Source organism: Pristiophorus japonicus, chromosome 3 (assembly GCF_044704955.1).
Source record: "Pristiophorus japonicus isolate sPriJap1 chromosome 3, sPriJap1.hap1, whole genome shotgun sequence".
Taxonomy (NCBI): domain Eukaryota; kingdom Metazoa; phylum Chordata; class Chondrichthyes; family Pristiophoridae; genus Pristiophorus; species Pristiophorus japonicus.
Genome location: NC_091979.1, coordinates 96,328,019 through 96,348,917, shown reverse-complemented (window position 1 = coordinate 96,348,917; position 20,899 = coordinate 96,328,019). Strand labels below are relative to the sequence as shown.

Below are 20,899 nucleotides of genomic sequence, written 5' to 3'. Positions count from 1 at the left end.
CTGCTTTACGGGGTGCTGACATCCGCCCTGAGCGCCCCTTAAATGGGAGGCCGTGTGCACCCCATTTTATTTTGTCGCTCGACTCTTCGGTTCGCCCAACACTGGCGGCCCGCTCCTCGACCAGGCCGCCATCATGCAGCCTGGCACTCCCTTTTGGGTCCCTGGTGGCCCAGTGACAGCCACCAAAATGCCTGCAGAGTGCGCAGCGGCCCTCCCCTTTAACAGCGCTGACTTCTCCAGCGCAGCACAGAACTCAGTGTCGGCTGCGCCAAGGTCCCAGGAACGCCTCTCCAATGAGGTGGAGTGCCTGAGACAGCCTGAGAAAGTCCAAGTGCACACCGGGGGTAGGTAAAACTGGGCGCAGGGCAATTTCGGCCCCTATATGTACATTTAGAAAATACAATGGACTGATCTGCAGTTTTCAGTCTGTGCCCAGTATCATGTACACCGAGGATACAAGATAAACTATGGGAAGGGGGTGATTTTAACTGAGTAGGGGTATGGCAAGTCTGGCAGCATTCAAGTAACTCGCAGCAGGGAGGTAAAGGAGTTTTGGCAGGTCTCAAGGTTGGGAGTGGGAGCCGAGGGCAGCAGAGGGCCAGACTTCCTTCGTGGACCACGGTGGGCACCCTGCTCAGTCAGTGGCTAAAATGCCATTGGTTTCCTAATTACATCATAGAACCACAATTTGCATGTATTAATGAGGCTCCTGCCTGAGTAAGGCTGGCCCCTTGGCCACCTAAAAACCGGGCTTAGTTAAGGTGGTGATGAGTGGGAATCAAGCAGGAATGGGGTGGTAAGTTTTCGGAGGCAGTTTTAACTGTGCTACCGCCTCATTCCCAACTGGTGGGGTGGGTTAAAATCACCCTACAAAACAAAATTCTTTCAAATTTGAACTTTGTCTAATTTTTTTTTGTTCACAGTGCAAATACCTTTCCTCATTCAGCTTTCTCTGCAGAACATTTATATTGTCGTGTATGACAGACATTGGTTTAACGTTGTCCTCAGGCACCACTGAAATTATTTTTTATTTGTACTTCTCCCACAAATTCTTTGAGACCAGTTTCCTTCACTGCACTCCCCTTTTCACTCCTGAAAATATTGATCTCTTGCTGGAGAACAAAACAACAGATGCCAGACAATCTTTAGCTGCCTGAATCCTATTCCGCTCCATGTCCCACTCACCCATCACCACTATATTCAAGTGGGCCTTGACAGTGAACATTGGCAGTCTATTCAATTGTACGAGTTCTTAAATTAACTCTCCACACTTACTGTGACTCACAACCTGGGTTCCCCTGGGTGCCAACATGTCATCAATTCCATTAACATCTGCTGCTGCTGAAGACCCCTCAATCCACCATTGCACTCAGATTTCCAAAAGCAGCCCAATCCCTGCTACTTTCTGATCCCCAATTCTTTTGAAAGTGGACAGCCCTGACACTTGGCCTCAGGATTTGTGTTTATCCTGCTTGTGCCATGTGGCTTCCCTCCAAGTGCTTTTCATTCTCTTCCGTGACCAGGCCCTCAATTAACTGAATTCTAATGCCCTCTATTACTGAGGTTAAAAATACAGGAATCTGTTAGCATATTTGCTGCTTTAAAACAATTTGGACATAGAAATTTTGGTTGCTGAGAAAAAAAAGTGGAATATTTTTATTCAAAAAGTGTTGTGACTGATTCAATTGGTTCACATTCTCTTTTTTTGTCAAGTTATCCTGACTTGTCATATAGGATTATCTATTTCATCATTTTTTGGTAGTTTCTCAACAGTTGTCCAGCTGCTTGTTTTGCTTTTAATTCATGAGTTCTCTACTTCTTCCGATCTGATTTTCTGCCATTTCACTTTGAACCAATTAACAAAGTTTACCTTCTCCTTTCTTTTATTGGTAGGTTCTCCTGATTGATTATTAGGATTGGTTCTTTTCATAACTTCAAGATAGTTTTTAAGTAGCAGTCTCCTCATTTTTGTTGTGTATGTTCTCTACCTCTTCAGTTGTGATTTGCCGTTGTTTTACTTTGAGCCAATCATCAATGTGTCACGGGAGAAGTCTGACAGTGAAAGTGTCAAAACAAGAGAGTGACAGCAAAAGTGTATTATAGGAAGTAAGTGTTACACAATAGGAAGTGTATGCAGATTCAAGGCTTTTAATATATAATAAATATATTTGCTCTTAAAAAAAATCCTCTCCACTTCTCTCCTGAAGATGTAGTGCCCCAACTGTTAGCCGATTGTCATTGGGAAAATGCTGGAGTCCAACATTCAGGAAACAGTAGCAGGACATTTAGATAAGCATAATTCAATCAAGCAGAGTCAGCTTTATGAAAGGGAAATCATGTTTGACAAATTTGCTGGAGTTCTTTGAGGATGTAACGAGCAGGGTGGATAAGGGGGAACCAGTGGATGTGATGTATTTGGATTTCCAGAAGGTTTTCGATAAGGTGCCACATAAAAGGTTACTGCACAAGATAAAAGTTCACAGGCTTGGGGGTAATATACTAGCATGGATAGAGGATTGGCTAACTAACAGAAAACAGAGTCAGGCTAAATGTCATTTTCCGGTTGGCAAATAGTAACTAGTGGGGTGCCGCAGGGATCGGTGGTGGGGCCTCAACTATTTACAATCTATATTAATGACTTGGATGAAGGGACCGAGTGTAATGTAGCCAAGTTTGCTGAGATCATTAAATGCTATGAGGGTTTCTGCCTCTACCACCCTTTCAGGCAGTGAGTTCCAGATCCCCACCAACGTCTGGGTCAAAAGATTTCTCCTCAAATCCCCTCTAATCATCCTACCAAATACTTTAAATCTATGCCCCTGGTTATTGACCTCTCTGCTAAAAGAAATAGGTCCTTCATATCCACTCGATCTGGGCCCCTCATAATTTTATACACCTCAATTAGGTCTCCCCTCAGCTTCCTCTGTTCCAAATCTTGTGTATTCTCTTGTTTGTCCTCCCCAAATCATACTTCTCTGGATTGAATTCCATTTGCGACTGTCTGCCTACCTGACCAGTCCACTGATATCTTCCTGCAGTCTAGCTTTCTTCTTCATTATCAACAACACGGCCAAGTTTTGTATCATCTGCAAACTTCTTAATCATATCCCCTATATTCAAGTCTAAATCATTGATACATACCACAAAAGCAAGGGACCTATTACTGAGCCCTGCGGAATCCCACTGGAAACAGCCTTCCACTCACAAAAACACCCATCGACCATTACCTTTTGCTTCGTGCCTCTGAGCCAATTTTGGATCCAATTTGCCACTTTGCCTTGGATCCCATGGGTTTTTACTTTCATGAGCAGTCTGCCATGTGGGACCTTATCAAAAGCCTTGCTAAAATCCATATACACGTCATCAAATCCTCATCGACCCTCCTTGTTACCTCCTCAAAAATGCAATTAATTTAGTCAGACACGACCTTCCCTTAACAAATCCATGCTGACTGTCCTTGATTAATCCGTCTTTCTAAATTAAGATTTATCCTGAGTTTTTTTCCAATAATTTCTACTGAGGTTAGACTGACTGGCCTGTAATTACTTGGTTTATCCATTTCTCCCTTTTTAAAGCTGCTCGAGGTCGCCCACCATAACCATGTGAAATATTCTCAATAACAGCTCAGCAGCCTTTCACCTCTCAAGCTGTAGCCACTGGGGATATACCTTGTGGGAGCACCAGAATAGGTAAACAAGCACTAAGGGTTTTCACAAGACTGATTCTTAATTATAAAAGCAAAATACTGCTGGAATCTGAAATAAAAACAGAAAATGCTGGTAATCTCAGCAGGTCAAGCAGCATCTGTGGAGACAAACAGAGTTAACATTTCAGGTCTGTGACACTTCGTCAGACCTGGAAAAGTTTGAGATGTAACGGATACTTAAGGAAGTGCAGGGGCACTGAAAGGGGGAGGGGAGGAAAGAACAAAAGGGAAGGTCTGCGATAGGGTGGAAGACAAAAGAGATTTAAGAGACAAAAGGGATGATGGGCAAAAAGAAGGTGGGAATGGCACAAGCTAACACAAAAGATGAGTCCAGATGTGAATGGCAGAATCATCATCAGCTGCCATGGAAAAGAGCACAAAAAGGTGGTGGGTTTAAAATAAAGGAGGAAAGGGAACAAAATATGGGCAGAGGTTATGGTCTGAAATTGTTGAGCAGTGTAGGCAAGTTTAAAGGTTATTTAAGGAGTCTAACTGTCTACTCAATGATGTTCCTGGAGGCAGCATGGGTATCATTGTAGGCCTGCTCTGTGTCCTGGTTCCTGACAGGAATCATGAGCCATATCTGAAGGGGTTAGTCCTTGTCCTAGTAGTCTAATTGGAATATAGGCAGCACAGAGGACAGGTGCATGAATGCTGCCAGGAAACCCGACACAGACCTGCATGATGAACTGCCTGTGGTCGCAAACCAGCTGGACGCTGAGCAAGCGGAATCATAGAATGGTTACAGCACAGGAGGCCGCCATTCGGTCTCTCAAGCCCATGCCAGCTCTCTGCAAGAGTACTTCAGCTAGTCCCACTCGTCTGCCCTTTCCCCATAGCCCTGTTCAATTCTCTTTTGAAAGTCACAACTGAATCTGCCTCCAGCACCCTTTCAGAGCAGTGCATTCCAGATCCCAACCACTCGCTGCGTAAAAAAGATTTTCTTCAAGTCGCCTTTGGTTCAGCCTAAATCTGTGTGCTCTGGTTCTTGACCCTTTCACCAATAGTAACAGTTTCTCTCTATCTACTCTGTCTAGAGCCCTCATGATTTTGAAGACCTCTATCAAATCTCCTCTTAATCTTCTCTGCTCTAAAGGAGAACAATCCAAGTTACTCTAGTCTACCTACTTAACTGAAGTCCCTCATCCCTGGAACCAATCTTGTAAATCTTTCCTGCACTCCCTCAGAGGCCTTCACATCCTTCCTAAAGTGCGGTGTCCAGAATTGGACACAATACTCCAAAATGAGGCCAAACCAAAGTTCTATAAAAGTTCTTTATAACTTCCTTAACTTTTATACTCTATGAGGGTGAAATTGCGTAGCGCTCCATTTGGGGGCGGTAACAGCCATGAGGCAGGAGTTCGCGGTCATTGTCCATTTTATTCCATGGGCTTTAACTTTGCTGGCAAGCCTATTATTTGGCACTTTATCAAATGCCTTTTGGAAGTCCATGAATACCATATCAATCGCATTGTCCTCATCAACCCTCTCTGTTACCTCATCAAAAAACTCAAATCAAGTTAGTTAAACACGATTTGCCTTTGACAAATTTGTGCTGGCTTTCCTTAATTAATCCAACTTGTCCAAATGACTGTTAATTTTGTCCCGAATGACCATTTCTAAAAGCTTCCCCACTACCGAGGTTAAACTGACTGGTCTGTAGTTGCTGGGTTTATCCTTACACTCTTTTTTGAACAAGGGTGTAACATTTGTAATTCTCCAGTTCTCTGCCACCATCCCCTTATCGAAGGAGGATTGGAAGATTATGGCCAGTAACTCCGCGATTTCCTCTTTAACTTCCTTTAGCATCATAGAATGCATTCCTTTAAGTACAGCCAGCCTTTCTAGTACCTCCTCTTTATCAATTTTTATCCGATCCAGTATCTCAACTACTATGACTTTGGCAGCATCTTCTTCCTTGGTAAAGATAGATGCAAAGTACTCTTTTAGAACCAGAGTCATACCGTCTGCCTACATGCATGGGACTCCTTTTTGATCCCTAATTGGTTCCCATCCCTCCTCTTACTACCCGTTTATTGTTTATATGGCTAAAGACGACTTTTGGATTCCCTTTTATGTTAACTGCCATTCTATTCCCATACTCTCTCTTTGCCCCTCATTTCATTTTACATTTCCCCTCTGGACTTTCGATGTTCAGTCTGGTTCCCACGTATTCTCAACCTGACATCTGCCATACGGCTCCTTTTTCAACTTCATCTTATTCTCTATCCCTTTCGTCATCTAGGGAGATCTGGTTTTAGTTGCCCTATCTTTCCCTCTCATGGGAATGTACCTTGACTGTGCACGAATCATCTCTTTAAAGGCAGCCCACTGTTCGATTAAAGTTTTGCCTGCCAATCTTTGATTCGAAATCACCCGGGCTAGCTCCACTTTCATCCCACTGAAATTGATCCTCCTCCAATTAAGTATTTTAACTCTAGATTGTTCTTTGTTATTTTCCATAGCTAATCTAAACCTTGTGATACTATGATCTCTGTTCCTTAAATGTTTCCCGCCTGACACTTGCTCCACTTGACCCAACTCATTCCCCAGAACTAGATCCAGCTATGCCTCCTTCCTCGTTGGGTCGGAAACATACTGATCAAGAAAGTTCTCTTGAACACACTTCAGAAATTCTTTCCCCTCTCTGCCCTTTACGCTATTACTATCCCAGTCTACATTAGAATAATTGAAGTCCCCCATTATCACTACTCTATAGTTCTTGCACCTCTATATAATTTCTCTGCAAATTTGCTCCTCTGTATCCTTCCCACTAGTTGGTTTCCTATAGAATACAACCAGTAGTGTAATAGCACCTCTATTGTTTCTCAACTCAAACCAAATAGATTCTGTCCTTGACCCCTCCAGGATATCCTCTCTCTCCAGCACTGTAATATTCTCCTTAATCAATACTGCCACCCCATCTCCTTTTTTTCCTTCCCTATCTTTCCTGAACACCTTATATCCAGGATTATTTAGTATTCAATCCTGCCCTTTTCTTCGTTATCGCCACAACATCATATTCCCATGTGGCTATTTGTACCTGCAGCTCACCAACCTCTTTTACCACACTTTGTGCATTTACATACATGCACTGTAAACCTATCTTAGACCTTCTTGTATTCTCTCTTAGTCTGACCAGACCAAATACTGTACTATTTCTTATTCTAGTGCTATCTCTCTCTCCCAATCCTTTGTGCACATTGTTTCTCCTTACTGATGTTACATGCTGGTGCCCATCCCCTGTCAAATTAGTTTAAACCCTCCCCAACTGCATTGGCAACCCCCACTGTGAGGATATTAATCCCGGCTCTATTGAGGCGCACCCTGTCTGGCCTGCACAGGTCCCATCTCCCCCAGAACTGATCCCAATGTCCCAGGAATCTAAAGTCTTTCCTCCTGCACCATCTCTCCAGCCATGCATTCATCTGCTCTATCCTCCTATTTCTATACTCACTAGCTCGTGGCACCGGAAGTAATCCGGAGATTACTACCTTTGAGGTACTACTTTTTAATCTCTTTCCTAGCTCCCTAAAATCTGCCTGCTGGACCTCATCCCTTTTTCTACCTATGTCATTGATACCAATATGGACCACGACTTCTGGCTGGTCACCTCTCCCCTCAAAATGTCCTGCAGCTGCTCAGTGACATACTTTTCTTGTGACAAAGATGTCAGGGATGGGGAGTGTGCAAGGCAATGTGAGGGCAGTCGATGGCACCTTGCACCCTGATGAAGCTGCAATGCATGCAAAGCCGAGTGCTCTCTCATCCTGCTTTGCTCTGACCACGGGGAAAGAGATTTAGGTATTCTGCCTCGATGACTTCCCTGATATAAAACTGAGAAATGTCATTGATTGTCATCTGAAAGGACCCAGTGGCATGAAGGTTAAGGGACATGGTGACCTCTACAGCTACAGGCAGTGCTGTTGTGGCTGCAGCAGGTGACATAGCTCAATGACAGCTTCCTATGCAGTGGCCTCCTCCTCCCTCTGCGAGCTGCTCCTGTCTTCCTTGCTGCTCCCCCTCCTCCTCCAGACCTAAAGACAGCCTTACCTGACCAGCCATGACGGATGTGCAATTGTTTGGAAGGCAGCCAAAAGCAGTCCAGCAGTTGCAAAATCTTCTAGTCAGAATTAAGTTTTCACAGTCAGAAAATAGGCCAAATAATGCACAGATGCTGACCAGCAACTAACCTGTAAGTAGTGGGTGAATCTTTTAAAATACTGCTGCTGAATGGTCCTTCATGCTTGGCAGTGCCACAAGTTACTGGACAGGTTTTTCACGTGTCCAGTGCTGAGGTAAACCAGTATCAGAAAATAAAAAGAGTCCTCCAACAAGTGTGGGACCCTAATTTGAATATTTTATTCATTGTTTTAAATTGTTCTGGTATGCGTCCTGGACACCTATGGAGCAGTTGATGGCAGGCGACACACTTGCACTTAATGAGTGGGCGCCCTCCACCCAGCCTATTTGATGTTTAGGCACCTGTTTTGCGGGTACCTTCCCAATTATTGCAAAATATCAGGTCAGTAATAGCAAAATTATTTTGCTGTACTGATTGGGGAGAACCCGAGTGCTTCAACCTCTCAGCCTGCTGCATGTAAAACCTATGCCTTCTAAACAATACACTTTGGATCTTTTGCCATTCTCTTAGCGCAGAACACTCTTTAGTGGCAAGAGCACGGACTTCAGAATTTTAACAGCGATATTAATGCCCTGGAAGTTTATCTTACTTTACAGTTCCCATTTTTAAGATATAAGAGCAACAATTGCAGAAAGGAGGTGAAGAGAAAATTATATTAGAAAGCAGCTGCTTTTTTTCCCCTCTCTGCTACTTACTTGTCTCCTTGTTAAGAGTATAGTCCCAAGGGTACTAGCTGTCTTCTAGTACCTCGCCCAAGAGATTATTTTTAATAACTGAGGTTTGACAGTGTTGACTCGCTATTTGACTGCAAACAAGCCTGATCTCGTCTTCACCTTACATTTGCACACAAAAAATGTTGTTATTTTCTCTTAGATGTGGGTAAAGGCAGTATTTATTGCCCAAACTGAGATATTATCCCAAGTCAATCATATATTGTGGGACTGGAATCACACAAAGGCTAGACCAGGTGGGGAGGCAGGTTCCCTTCCCTGAAGGACAATAGTGACTCTGTTTGTACAACAATCCAAAAGCTTTTCTGGTTATTTTTCTGGTGTAAGCCCACAAACCACAAATTCTTATCCCAGGGGTGATTAGACAATTATAGAATCTTTCTTCTTCTTCTTCTTCTTCTTCTTCTTCTTCTTCTTCTTAGGCAGTCCCTCGGAGTCGAGGATGACTTGCTTCCACACAAAAAATGAGTTCTCATGTGACTGATGAGTCCTATACGGGACCTACAGTCTCTGTCGCAGGTGGGGCAGACAGTGGTTGAAGGAACGGGCGGGTGCGGTGCTTGGGTTGCCGCGCGCTTCTTCTGCTGTTTACGCTTGGCTTCAGCTTGTTCTCGGCGTAGAAACTAGAGTTGTTTGGCGCCTTCCCGGATGCTTTTTCTCCACCTTGTGCGATCTTGGGTGAGGGATTCCCAGGTGTCGGTAGGGATGTTGCACTTTTTCCCAAGAGGCTTGAAAGCGTTTCCTCTGCCCACCTGGGGCTCGCTTGCCATGTCGGAGCTCCAAGTAGCGTGCTTGTTTTGGGAATCTCGTATCAGGCATGCGGACGACGTGGCTTGCCCAACGGAGTTGATAGAGCGTGGTTAGTACTTCGATGCTGGTGATGTTGGCCTGAGTGAGAACGTCAACGTTGGTGTGCCTATCCTGCCAATGTATTTGCAGAATCTTGCGGAGGCAGTGCTGGTGGTACTTCTCCAGTGCTTTGAGGTGCCTGCTGTACATAGTCCATGTCTCTGAGGCATATAGGAGGGCGGGTGTCACTACTGCTCTGTAGACCGTGAGCTTAGTGCCGGGTTTGAGGTCTGATCTTCAAACATTCTTCTTCAGGCGATCAAAGGCTGCACTGGCACACTTAAGGCAGTGTTGGACTTCATCATCGACGTCTGCCCTTATTGACAGTCGGCTCCCAAGGTATGGAAAATGGTCCACGTTGTCCAAGGCCTCGTCGTGGATTGTGATAACCGGGGAGCAGTACTGTGTGGTGGAGGCAGGTTGGTAGAGAATTTTTGACTTACGGATGCGTGGTGTAAGATCCATGCTCTCGTATACTTCGGTGAAGGTGTTGCCGATGGCTTGGAGTTCAGCCTCCGAGTGTACGCAGATGCAGGCGTTGTTTGCGTACTGTAATTCAATGACAGAGGATGGGCCGACCTTGGATGTGGCCTGGAGCCGGCGGAGGTTGAACAGATTCCCGTTTGTTCTGTAAATTAACTCCACTCTAGCGAGGAGCTTACTGAGGACGAGATGGAGCATTGCAGCAAGGAAGATTGAGAACAGTGTTGGTGGAAAGACAAAGCCTTGCATGACCCCGGTCCAAGCGTGAATTGGATCTGTGGTGGATCCATTGGTCAAGATCACGGTTTGCATGTCATCGTGAAGCAGGCGAAGGATAGTGACAAACTTTAGGGGGCAGCCGAATTTGAGGAGGATGCTCCATAATCCCTCACGATTGACAGTGCCGAAGGCCTCTCTGAGGTCAAATGCAGCCATGTACAGCGGTTGGTGCTGTTCCCAGCATTTCTCTTGGATTTGTCGCGCAGTGAAGATCATGTCCATTGTGCCCCTTATAGTGACTCTGGGAGTTCTTCAGCACAGGGAGAATGCGATTGAGGAGGATTCTTGCGATGACTTTCTCTGTGGCAGACAGCAGGCAAATTCCTCTGCAGTTATCGCAATTGGATTTGTCGCCTTTTTTGAAGATGGTCACGATTACCGCGTCTCTGAGGTCCCCAGGCATGCTTTCCTCCTTCCAGATGAGAGAAATGGGATTGTGTATTCGCACCAAAAGTGCTTCTCCACCATGTTTTAGTGCTTCGGCGGGGATTCCATCTACTCCCGAGGCCTGGTTGTTTTTCAGTTGTCAGATGGACTTTTCTATCTCATGCCAGGCTGGATTTGTGCCGAGATGGTGGTGGGTAGCATGCTGCGGGATGGTGTAGAGGACAGGCACGTCAAAGACAGAGTCTCGGTTGAGGAGATCTTCGAAGTGCTCCTTCCAGTGAGCACTAACCGCCTCTCTGTCCTTGATAAGTACCTCGCCGTTCTTGGCCAGCAGTGGGGTAGGGCCTTGGGTGCTTGGGCCGGAGGTTGGAGAGCAGCGTGAGGCCCGGAGGTCGGAGAGCAGTGGAGGCCCAGAGATCAGAGAGCAGCGGAGGGCCCGGAGGTCAGAGATCAACGAGGAACAGAGGTCGTGGCCCAGGAACGGCGCAGCGTGGACCAGCAGCCGGGCCGTGGCTCAGGAGCGGCAGGATCGTGGCCCAGGAGCATAGAAACATAGAAAATAGGTGCAGGAGTAGGTCATTCGGCCCTTCGAGCCTGCACCGCCATTCAATGAGTTCATGGCTGAACATGCAACTTCAGTACCCCATTCCTTCTTTCTCGCCATACCCCTTGATCCCCCTAGTAGTAAGGACTACATCTAACTCCTTTTTGAATATATTTAGTGAATTGGCCTCAACAACTTTCTGTGGTAGAGAATTCCACCGGTTCACCACTCTCTGGGTGAAAAAGTTTCTCCTCATCTCGGTCCTAAATGGCTTACCCCTTATTCTTAGACTGTGTCCCCTGGTTCTGGACTTCCCCAACATTGGGAACATTCTTCCTGCATCTAACCTGTCTAAACCGATCAGAATTTTAAACTTTTCTATGAGATTCCCTCTCATTCTTCTGAACTCCAGTGAATACAAGCCCAGTTGATCCAGTCTTTTTGATATTTCCGTCCCGCCATCCTGGGAATCAGTCTGGTGAACCTTCGCTGCACTCCCTCAATAGCAAGAATGTCCTTCCTCAGGTTAGGAGACCAAAACTGTACATAATACTCCAGGTGTGGCCTCACCAATGCCCTGTTCAACTGTAGTAACACCTCCCTGCCCCTGTACTCAAATCCCCTCGCTATGAAAGCCAACATGTCATTTGCTTTCTTAACCACCTGCTGTACCTGCATGCCAACCTTCAATGACTGATGTACCATGACACCCAGGTCTCGTTGCACCTCCCCTTTTCCTAATCTGTCACCATTCAGATAATAGTCTGTCTCTCTGTTTTTACCACCAAAGTGGATAACCTCACATTTATCCACATTATACTTCATCTTCCATGCATTTGCCCACCCACCTAATCTATCCAAATCACTCCGCAGTCTCATAGCATCCTCCTCGCAGCTCACACTGCCACCCAACTTAGTGTCATCCGCAAATTTGGAGAGACTACATTTAATCCCCTCGTCTAAATCATTAATGTACAATATAAACAGCTGGGGCCCCAGCACAGAACCTTGCGGTACCCCACTAGTCACTGCCTGCCATTCTGAAAAGTCCCCATTTACTCCTACTCTTTGCTTCCTGTCTGCCAACCAGTTCTCAATCCACGTCAGCACACTACCCCCAATCCCATGTGCTTTAACTTTGCACGTTAATCTCTTGTGTGGGACCTTGTCGAAAGCCTTCTGAAAGTCCAAATACACCACATCAACTGGTTCCCCCTTGTCCACTCTACCGGAAACATCCTCAAAAAATTCCAGAAGATTTGTCAAGCATGATTTCCCTTTCACAAATCCATGCTGACTTGGACCTATCATGTCACCTCTTTCCAAATGCGCTGCTATGACATCCTTAATAATTGATTCCATCATTTTACCCACGACTGAGGTCAGGCTGACCAGTCTATAATTCCCAGTTTTCTCTCTCCCTCCTTTTTTAAAAAGTGGGGTTACATTGGCTACCCTCCACCAGCACAGCATAGACCAGCAGCAGAGTCGTGGCCCAGAGCGGTGCAGCATGGCCCAGCAGCGGGGTAGCGGCCCAGGAGCAGAGCAGCATAGACCAGTAGCAGGGTCGTGGCACAGGAGCGACGTAGCATAGACCAGCAGCCGGGTCGTGGCACAGGAGTGGCGGGGTCGTGGCCCAGGAGCAGCGCAGCATGGATCAGCAGCGGGATTGGGCCCAGGAGCGGTGCAGCACGGGCTAACAGCAAGTTTGTGAGGCCGCCACTGCATCCTATGAAACCTAGGGAGAGAGGTCCTGCTGGCAGGAAAAAGGAGACAGTAGGAGCCTGGTCTTCAATCATCATGGACCCACTTGCCACTGGACTAAGACCTTGCTCTGTCAAGTCCATGAAGTAGCTGGTGTGCAACGGCCACCACATGTTAAAATAATTCACGCACAGGCATCTTCCACCCTTCAAAATGAAGTTTGGGATCTGGAACATCAGGACTCTCATGGACAACCCAACAGCGACATACCGGAACGGCGTATTGCTATCGTTGCCCGGGAACCAAGATGTTTCAACATCGACATTGCCGCCCTAAGCGAGACCTGGAGGGCAGGGGAAGGCCAGCTCAAGGAACAATGTGGTGGTTACACCTTCTTCTGGAAAGGTAAACCAGAAGAAGATCGCCACCTCCATGGGGTTGGCTTCGCCATAAAAAATGAACGAGTTGGTCGTCTCAGAGATTCCCCCTGCGGGATAAATGAACGCTGCATGACTCTTCGGATAACCCTAGCCCAGAACCAGTGCGCTACGGTCTTCAGCGTGAATGCCCCAACACTGAAAGCTACAGGCGAGACCAAAGAGGAGTTCTACTCCAGCCGTGAATAATACCTATCCTGAGTACCAACAGACAACAAGTTGATCCTCCTGCGTGACTTTAATGACTTTAATGCCAGATTTGGAAAGGACACAGACCTTTAGGGAGGTGTGATTGGCAGAGAGTGGGTAGGGAAAAACAACTCCAATGGTACCCTCCTCCTGACAAAATGCTTAGAACATGGCCTTGTTATAACCATCAGCCTCTTTTGTCAGAAAGATAAGTATAAGGCTTCATGGCAGCCCCCTCACTCCAAGCACTGGCATCTGCTAGACTACATCATGGTCCGAGCGACTGAACCAAGGACGTGCGCATCACCCGCGCCATGAAACATTGAAACATAGAAAATAGGTGCAGGAGTAGGCCATTCGACCCTTCGAGCCTGCACCACTATTCAATAAGATCATGGCTGATCATCCACCTCAGTACCCCATTCCTTCTTTCTCTCCATACCCCTTGATCCCTTTAGCCGTAAGGGCCATATCTAACTCCTTCTTGAATATATCCAATGAACTGGCATCAACAACTCTCTGCGGTAGGGAATTCCACAGGTGAACAACTCTCTGAGTGAAGAAGTTTTTCCTCATCTCAGTCCTAAATTGTTTACCCCTTATCCTTAGGCTGTGTCCCCTGGTTCTGGACTTTCCCAACATCGGGAACATTTTTCCTGCATCTAACCTGTCCAGTCCCGTCAGAATTTTATATGTTTCGATGTGATCCCCTCTCATCCTTCTAAACTCCAGTGAATGCAGGCCCAGTCGATCCAGTCTCTCGTCATATGTCAGTCCTGCCATCCCGGGAAGCAATCTGGTGACCTTCGCTGCACTCCCTCAATAGCAAGAACGTCCTTCCTCAGATTAGGAGACCAAAACTGAACACAATATTCCTTGAGAGGCCTCACCAAGGCTCTGTACAACTGCAATAAGACCTCCCTGCTCCTATACTCAAATCCCCAAGCTATGAAGGCCAACATACCATTTGCCTTCTTCACCGCCTGCTGTACCTGCATGCCAACTTTCAATGACTGATGTACCATGACACCCAGGTCTCGCTGCACCTCCCCTTTTCCTAATCTGTCGCTATTCAGATAATATTCTGCCTTCGTGTTTTTTCTCCAAAAGTGGATAACCTCACATTTATCCACATTATACTGCATCTGCCAGGCATTTGCTCATTCACCTAACCTGTCCAAGTCACCCTGTAGCCTCTTAGCATCCTCCTCACGGCTCACACCTCCACCCAGTTTAGTGTCATCTGCAAACTTGGAGATATTACACCCAATTCCTTTATCCAAATCATTAATGTATACTGTAAATAGCTGGGGTCCCAGCACTGAGCCCTGCGGCACCCCACTAGTCACTGCCTGCCATTCTGAAAAGGACCTGTTTATCCCGACTGTCTGCTTCCTGTCTGCCAACCAGTTCTCTATCCACGTCAGTACATTACCCCCAATACCATGTGCTTTAATTCTGCACACCAATCTCTTGTGTGGAACCTTGTCAAAAGCCTTTTGAAAGTCCAAATACACCACATCCACTGGTTCTCCCTTGTCCACTCTACCAGTTACATCCTCAAAAAATTCCAGATTTGTCAAGCATGATTTCCCTTTCATAAATCCATGCTGACTTGGACCGATCCTGTCACTGCTTTCCAAATGCGCTGTTATTTCATTTTTAATAATTGATTCCAACAATTTTCCCACTACGATATTAGGCTAACTGGTCTATAATTACCGTTTTCTCTCTCCCTCCTTTTTTAAAAAGTGGTGTTACATTAGCTACCCTCCAGTCCATAGGAACTGATCTAGAGTCGATAGACTGTTGGAAAATGATCACCAATGCACCCACTATGTCTAGGGCCACTTCCCTAAGTACTCTGTGATACAGATTATCAGGCCCTGGGGATTTATTGGCCTTCAATCCCATCAATTTCCATAACACAATTTCCAGCCTAATAAGGATATCCTTCAGTTCCTCCTTCTCACTAGACCCTCGGTTTCCTAGTACTTCCGGAAGGTTATATGTGTCTTCCTTCGTGAAGACAGAACCAAAGTATTTGTTCAATTGGTCTGCCATTTCTTTGTTCCCCATTATAAATTCACCTGAATCTGACTGCAAGGGACCTACGTTCATCTTCATTAATCCTTTTCTCTTCACATATCTATAGAAGCTTTTGCAGTCAGTTTTTATGTTCCCGGCAAGCTTCCTCTCATACTCTATTTTCTACTTCCTAATTAAACCCTTTGTTCTCCTCTGCTGAGTTCTAAATTTCTACCAGTCCTCAGGTTTGCTGCTTTTTCTGGCCAATTTACATGCCTCTTCCTTGGATTTAACACTATCCCTAATTTCCCTTGTTAGCGACGGTTGAGTCGCCTTCCCCATTTTCTTTTTACTCCAGACAGGGATGTACAATTGTTGAAGTTCATCTATGTGATCTTTAAATGTTTGTCATTGCCTATCCACCGACAACCCTTTAAGTATCATTTGCCTGTCTATTTTAGCCAAAATCACGTCTCATACCATCGAAGTTACCTTTCCTTAAGTTCAGGATCCTAGTCTCTGAATTAACTGTGTCACTCTCCATCTTAATAAATAATTCTACCATATTATGGTCACTCTTTCCCAAGGGGCCTCGCACTACAAGATTGCTAATTAGTCCTTTCTCATTATACATCACCCAGTCTAGGATGGCTTGCTCTCTAGTTGGTTGCTCGACATATTGGTCCAGAAAACCATCCTTAATACACTCCTGGAAATCCTCCTCCACCGTATTGCTACCAGTTTGGTTAGCCCAATCTATATGTAGATTAAAGTCGCCCATAATAACTGCTGTATCTTTATTGCACACATCCCTAATTTCTTGTTTGATGCTGTCCCCAACCTCACTACTACAGTTTGGTGGTCTGTACACAACTCCCACTAGTGTTTTCTGCCCTTTGGTATTCCGCAGTTCCACCCATACAGATTCCACATCATCCAAGCTAATGTCCTTCCTTACTATTGCGTTAATTTCCTCTTTAACCAGCAACGCTACCCCACTGTCTTTTCCTTTCTGTCTATCCTTCCTGAATGTTGAATACCCCTGGATGTTGAGTTCCCAGTCTTGGTCACCCTGGAGCCATGTCTCTGTGATGCCAATTATATCATATTCATTAATTGCTGCCTGTGCAGTTCATTCATCCACCTTATTAAGGCTACTCCTTGCATTAAGGCACACAGTCTTCAGGCTTTTCTTTTTAACATACTTTGCCCTTTTAGAATTTTGCTGCAATGTGGCCCTTTTTGATTTTTGCCTTGGGTTTCTCTGCCCTCCACTTTTACTTTTCTTCTTTCTATCTTTTGCTTCTGCTCCCATTCTACTTCCCTCTATCTCCCTGCATAGGTTCCCATCCCCCTGCCATATTAGTTTAACCCCTCCCCTGATAAGTTGACAATTGCTGGATGGACCACCGTCTAATCCACTCTGTCATATCCATCAACACAGCCCTAAAACAGTGACGGCAACAGAAACAATGCCGCAGGAGCACTCCAAGACCCGGCTAAGAATGTCCAATTCAGCCAGCGCCTCACTGTCAACTTGGCGACTCCCAATGGCCCAGAGATGCAGAATGTCCACAGCACCTCTTCTGCCCTCAAGGCCTCTATAATTAGCACCTGTGAAGAGATGCTCGGTCACTTGGCCAGGAAACACCAAGGGCTAGAACCTCCGCTTTTTTTGCATGCTTAACGCCCACTTCATGCCCATTTTACTGCTGAAATGACATATAGCGCTCATATATCGCCCATTTTGGTACAAAATGGAAACTGACGGGCATTTTTAGGAAACTTATCACAGAGCTTTACTTTCCCCATGTGCTTAACGCTGGGAAAAAATATTACCGTCCGCCCAGCTTTTTTGGGCGGAATCAGCAGAATGGGCGAAATCAACGCCCATAATATCGCCCAGCATTAATTTCTGCACTGATTTAACGGCGAGATTCAGTAATACCGCCCGCCCACTTTTTTTGTCGCAAAGAGGATATTTATCGAAACTAGCGTCCATGAGATTGCCCAGCGTCAATTTCACCACCTTGCACACATATCGCCCACAATATCGCTCGCCCAAAAACCGCCCAGAAAAAGTGGAACTAATCACAGCGTTATGGACACCATGTTCTAGATCACATGTCGCGTCATTTAAAAGGCTGCTGTGCTTCAACCTCGGCAGAGTTCGGATGTACTCTGCAGATCGTTGGAGTTGATGTGAACATCTCTGCAAACATCTTGACTATACTGTGACCGATTGGAATTGAATAGGTGTCTTCGTCGCGACATTCCTTATTTGTGACCAGTGTTGGAAAACAGAGAGCTACTGCAATGCAGCCTGTCCTTTCTCACCCTCTCTTGATGACCAATTACATGCAGCAGACTCAAGATCGCTGAAGGTACACTCCACTGCATTATGTGCCCAATGTAAGACGTGACAGGCTGATGAGGAGGACCAGACGTTACACCCCCCGCAAGTACAAGGAGAAGCATTCTTACCTTGACTTGCCCGAAACCACCTGCCTTCGGAGACTGTGCTTCCACAAAGAGGTTATCACTGAGGTATGTCAGCTGATAAGGGCAGATCTGCAGCCTGCCAGCACCATCAGTACTGCACTGTCCGGCGAGGTCAAAGTCACCGCGGCATTGTCGTTCTCTGCCTCGGGTTCTTTTCAGGCCACAGCTGGAGACATTTGCGGACTTTCTCAGCATGTCACACATCGTTGCATTAGACAGGTCACTGACGCCCTGTACGCATGCAGGAGGGACTTGATCAGCTGCCCTATGACCAGGGAGGCACAGAGTGAGAGGGCTCTAGGATTCTCCAGAATTGCAAACTTCCCCAAGGTGCAGGGAGCAATAGACTGTACGTACATTGCGATGCGGGCACCTTTTCAGAATGCTGAGGTTTTCAGGAACCGCAAGGGATTCCACACCCTGAATGTGTAACTGGTTGTCGACCACCAGCAAATTATTATGGCAGTGAATGCTACATTTCTAGGCAGCATCCATGATGCTCACATCCTGCGTGAGAGCATCCAGCATTGACCTTGTGGCTTGTTTAACAATCAGCTACAAGGTCAATGCTGGATGCTTGGTGACAAAGGATATGGCCTCGCCACCCTGCATGACAACTGCACCGAAGCTGAGAGGCGATACAATGAGAGCCATAGAGCAACTTGCAATATCATGGAGAAAACCATTGTAGTGCTCAAGCAGCGCTTTAGCTGCCTGGATCACTCAGGAGGCGAGCTCCAATACCACCCTGAGCAGGTAGCTCAATTCGTGGTGGTGTGCTCCATGCTGCACAACTTGGCTATCAGGAGGGGACAAGAATTGCCTGATGAGTCTGACAGTTCACCTCACCAGAGAGAGGAAGAGGAGACGGACGCTGACATCGGCCCAGACAATCAGGCTGACACTGAAGCCATGCCCCCGCCCTCCCCCGTAGACCGCATGAAAGGGCCCGTGGTGGCATGTTAGCTGACCTGTCAGGAGCTCACCAATGATCGCTTTGCCTGAAAGAACGTTGGTGTTATTTACAAGGCTGACACGCTGCTGGGTGTGCAGGTGATACATCAATGGTGGGCATCACCTTGGTGACAGTTAAGTTGATTGAAGTTAAGTGTAATTCTACCCTTTGATGCTAAGGTTTTGTTGAATAAAAAACATTTAATCCGAACAATAGTCTGAAACCATCAGTATTTTTGTACAAATCAACCCTTCCCGCCCGCGACCCCCCGCCGCTTCTCCTCTCCCCCACCCCTGCCACCCCCGCTTCTCCTCCCCACCTCTACCCCTTCCCCTCCTGACTCCAAGCCGCCTGGCCGAGGAGCTCCTCAGGTGATGCTTCATTGGGGTAGGGGGGGTGCGGGGGGTCAGGTAACGGTCGAAACGCTGCTTGGATGGATATGGGAGAGGACGGTCCCAAGGCGGGAACGTACTCCGAGCCAGAAGCAAGATGTTGCTGCTGGCTCTCATGTATGGTTGGCAATGGGGGTGCGGCACCTTGGGGTGCAGTGCCGTGCTCCGGGACCACTGGGAGCCCTGGCTACCAGCTCTGGGGCCTCCTCCATCCCTTCCATGTTATATCTTATTTGTTGGACAAAAGCTCGGTGCCAACTATGTTCTTGGTGCTTAGAAGGCTTTTTGCTATTGGTGAATCTCCTTCATGCCTCCCACAACAGCCACTCACGCTTTCAGTGCCTCTGAGCTCCCTCTCTCTCTGTCTTCTCTTCTGCACATGTCATGATGACCCTTGACCTCCTGAATCACGGGAATCGAGCATTGCCATGCCGTTGCTAAGGACGGCGACACTTTATGGCAGATGGTCAAAAAACTTTTACGCCAACGCCCATTTCAGATCGCTCGCGGTAACGCCCATTTTCAAAATGGAGACTAGGTGCTTTGAGAATGGGCGAGAAGCTGGCGATCTGAAAACCCTTTTTTACCGCCCACGCCGGAAATATCGCCCAAGTGGAGGTTCTAGCCCTAAGACTGGTTTGACGAGAACAACCAAGAGATCCAGGAGCTAATAAGCCGCAGGCGCAAGGCATTCTTGGACTGGAAACAGCAACACAACTTGAGAGCAAGAAAGCAGCTCTACAGACGTCTGAAGGCCGAGGTCCAACAAAAAACTCGCGACCTAAAGAACAGATGGTGGGCGGAGAAAGCGCAGGAGATCCAGCAACTAGCCGATAACCACAACATGCGTGGATTCTTCAGCGCAGTCAAGACCACCTATGGCCCAAGCACCCAAGGCCTTACCCCACTGCTGGCCAAGAACGGAGAGGTACTGATCAAGTATCTTTATCATCATCTTGGCTAACATTAGCTGAGTATGCATGAATCAGAGGTCAGCCCTGGGACCATTCTGATCAGTTTGGCTCAGTTATTCACTACATAAACTTGCTAAGCCATCAGGGGAGTAAGCAACTTCTTTTAAGACTTCAAAAAAATGAACTAGAAACACAAAAGAGTATGGGCTCTGATTCTACTGGTAGTCTGTTGTTTATGCCATTTTCCTAGGAGCTGCATCAGTGTCTTGCTGCACTTACGATGGGAGACCAGTAGAAGTTCCATGGAATTTCAAGACCATGTTTTTGTAAGAGCATCCACCATTTTCCTAGAACAGATATTCCTGCAAACAATGTCAGCAGCATGTGGATTATACGTACCATATTCTTTCATTTCAAAATAGAATACATTTTCAGTGCCTCCATCTTCAAGTAATTTCTGAAGCTGTGATTCTACCTTTTGCCTATTAAAAGAAAAATTACTAAAAAGTATAGTTTTGGTGCATTAAGTTGTATTACTTGTAATATTACTGATTAATTTTACTATGCATATCACTATGATACTGAACTCATTTGCAGTGAATGCAGTACCAGCAAAGGTTGCTGAATAGCAAGCAGGAGCAGGAATGGAGAATGT

At 46.3% G+C, this 20,899-nt stretch overlaps 1 protein-coding gene across 6 annotated transcripts in view; it reads right to left on the bottom strand.

The window, feature by feature from the left end:
* The window catches only part of LOC139259806 (coiled-coil domain-containing protein 148-like), a 217,185-nt gene that overhangs the window by 153,884 nt on the left and 42,402 nt on the right, over positions 1 to 20,899 (bottom strand). For all 6 annotated transcript variants that reach the window (XM_070875598.1, XM_070875597.1, XM_070875599.1 and 3 more), the window contains one exon: positions 20,644 to 20,726. In XM_070875598.1, coding sequence (XP_070731699.1) covers positions 20,644 to 20,726 — 83 coding nt within the window. The remainder of the gene's footprint in view (positions 1 to 20,643; positions 20,727 to 20,899) is intronic.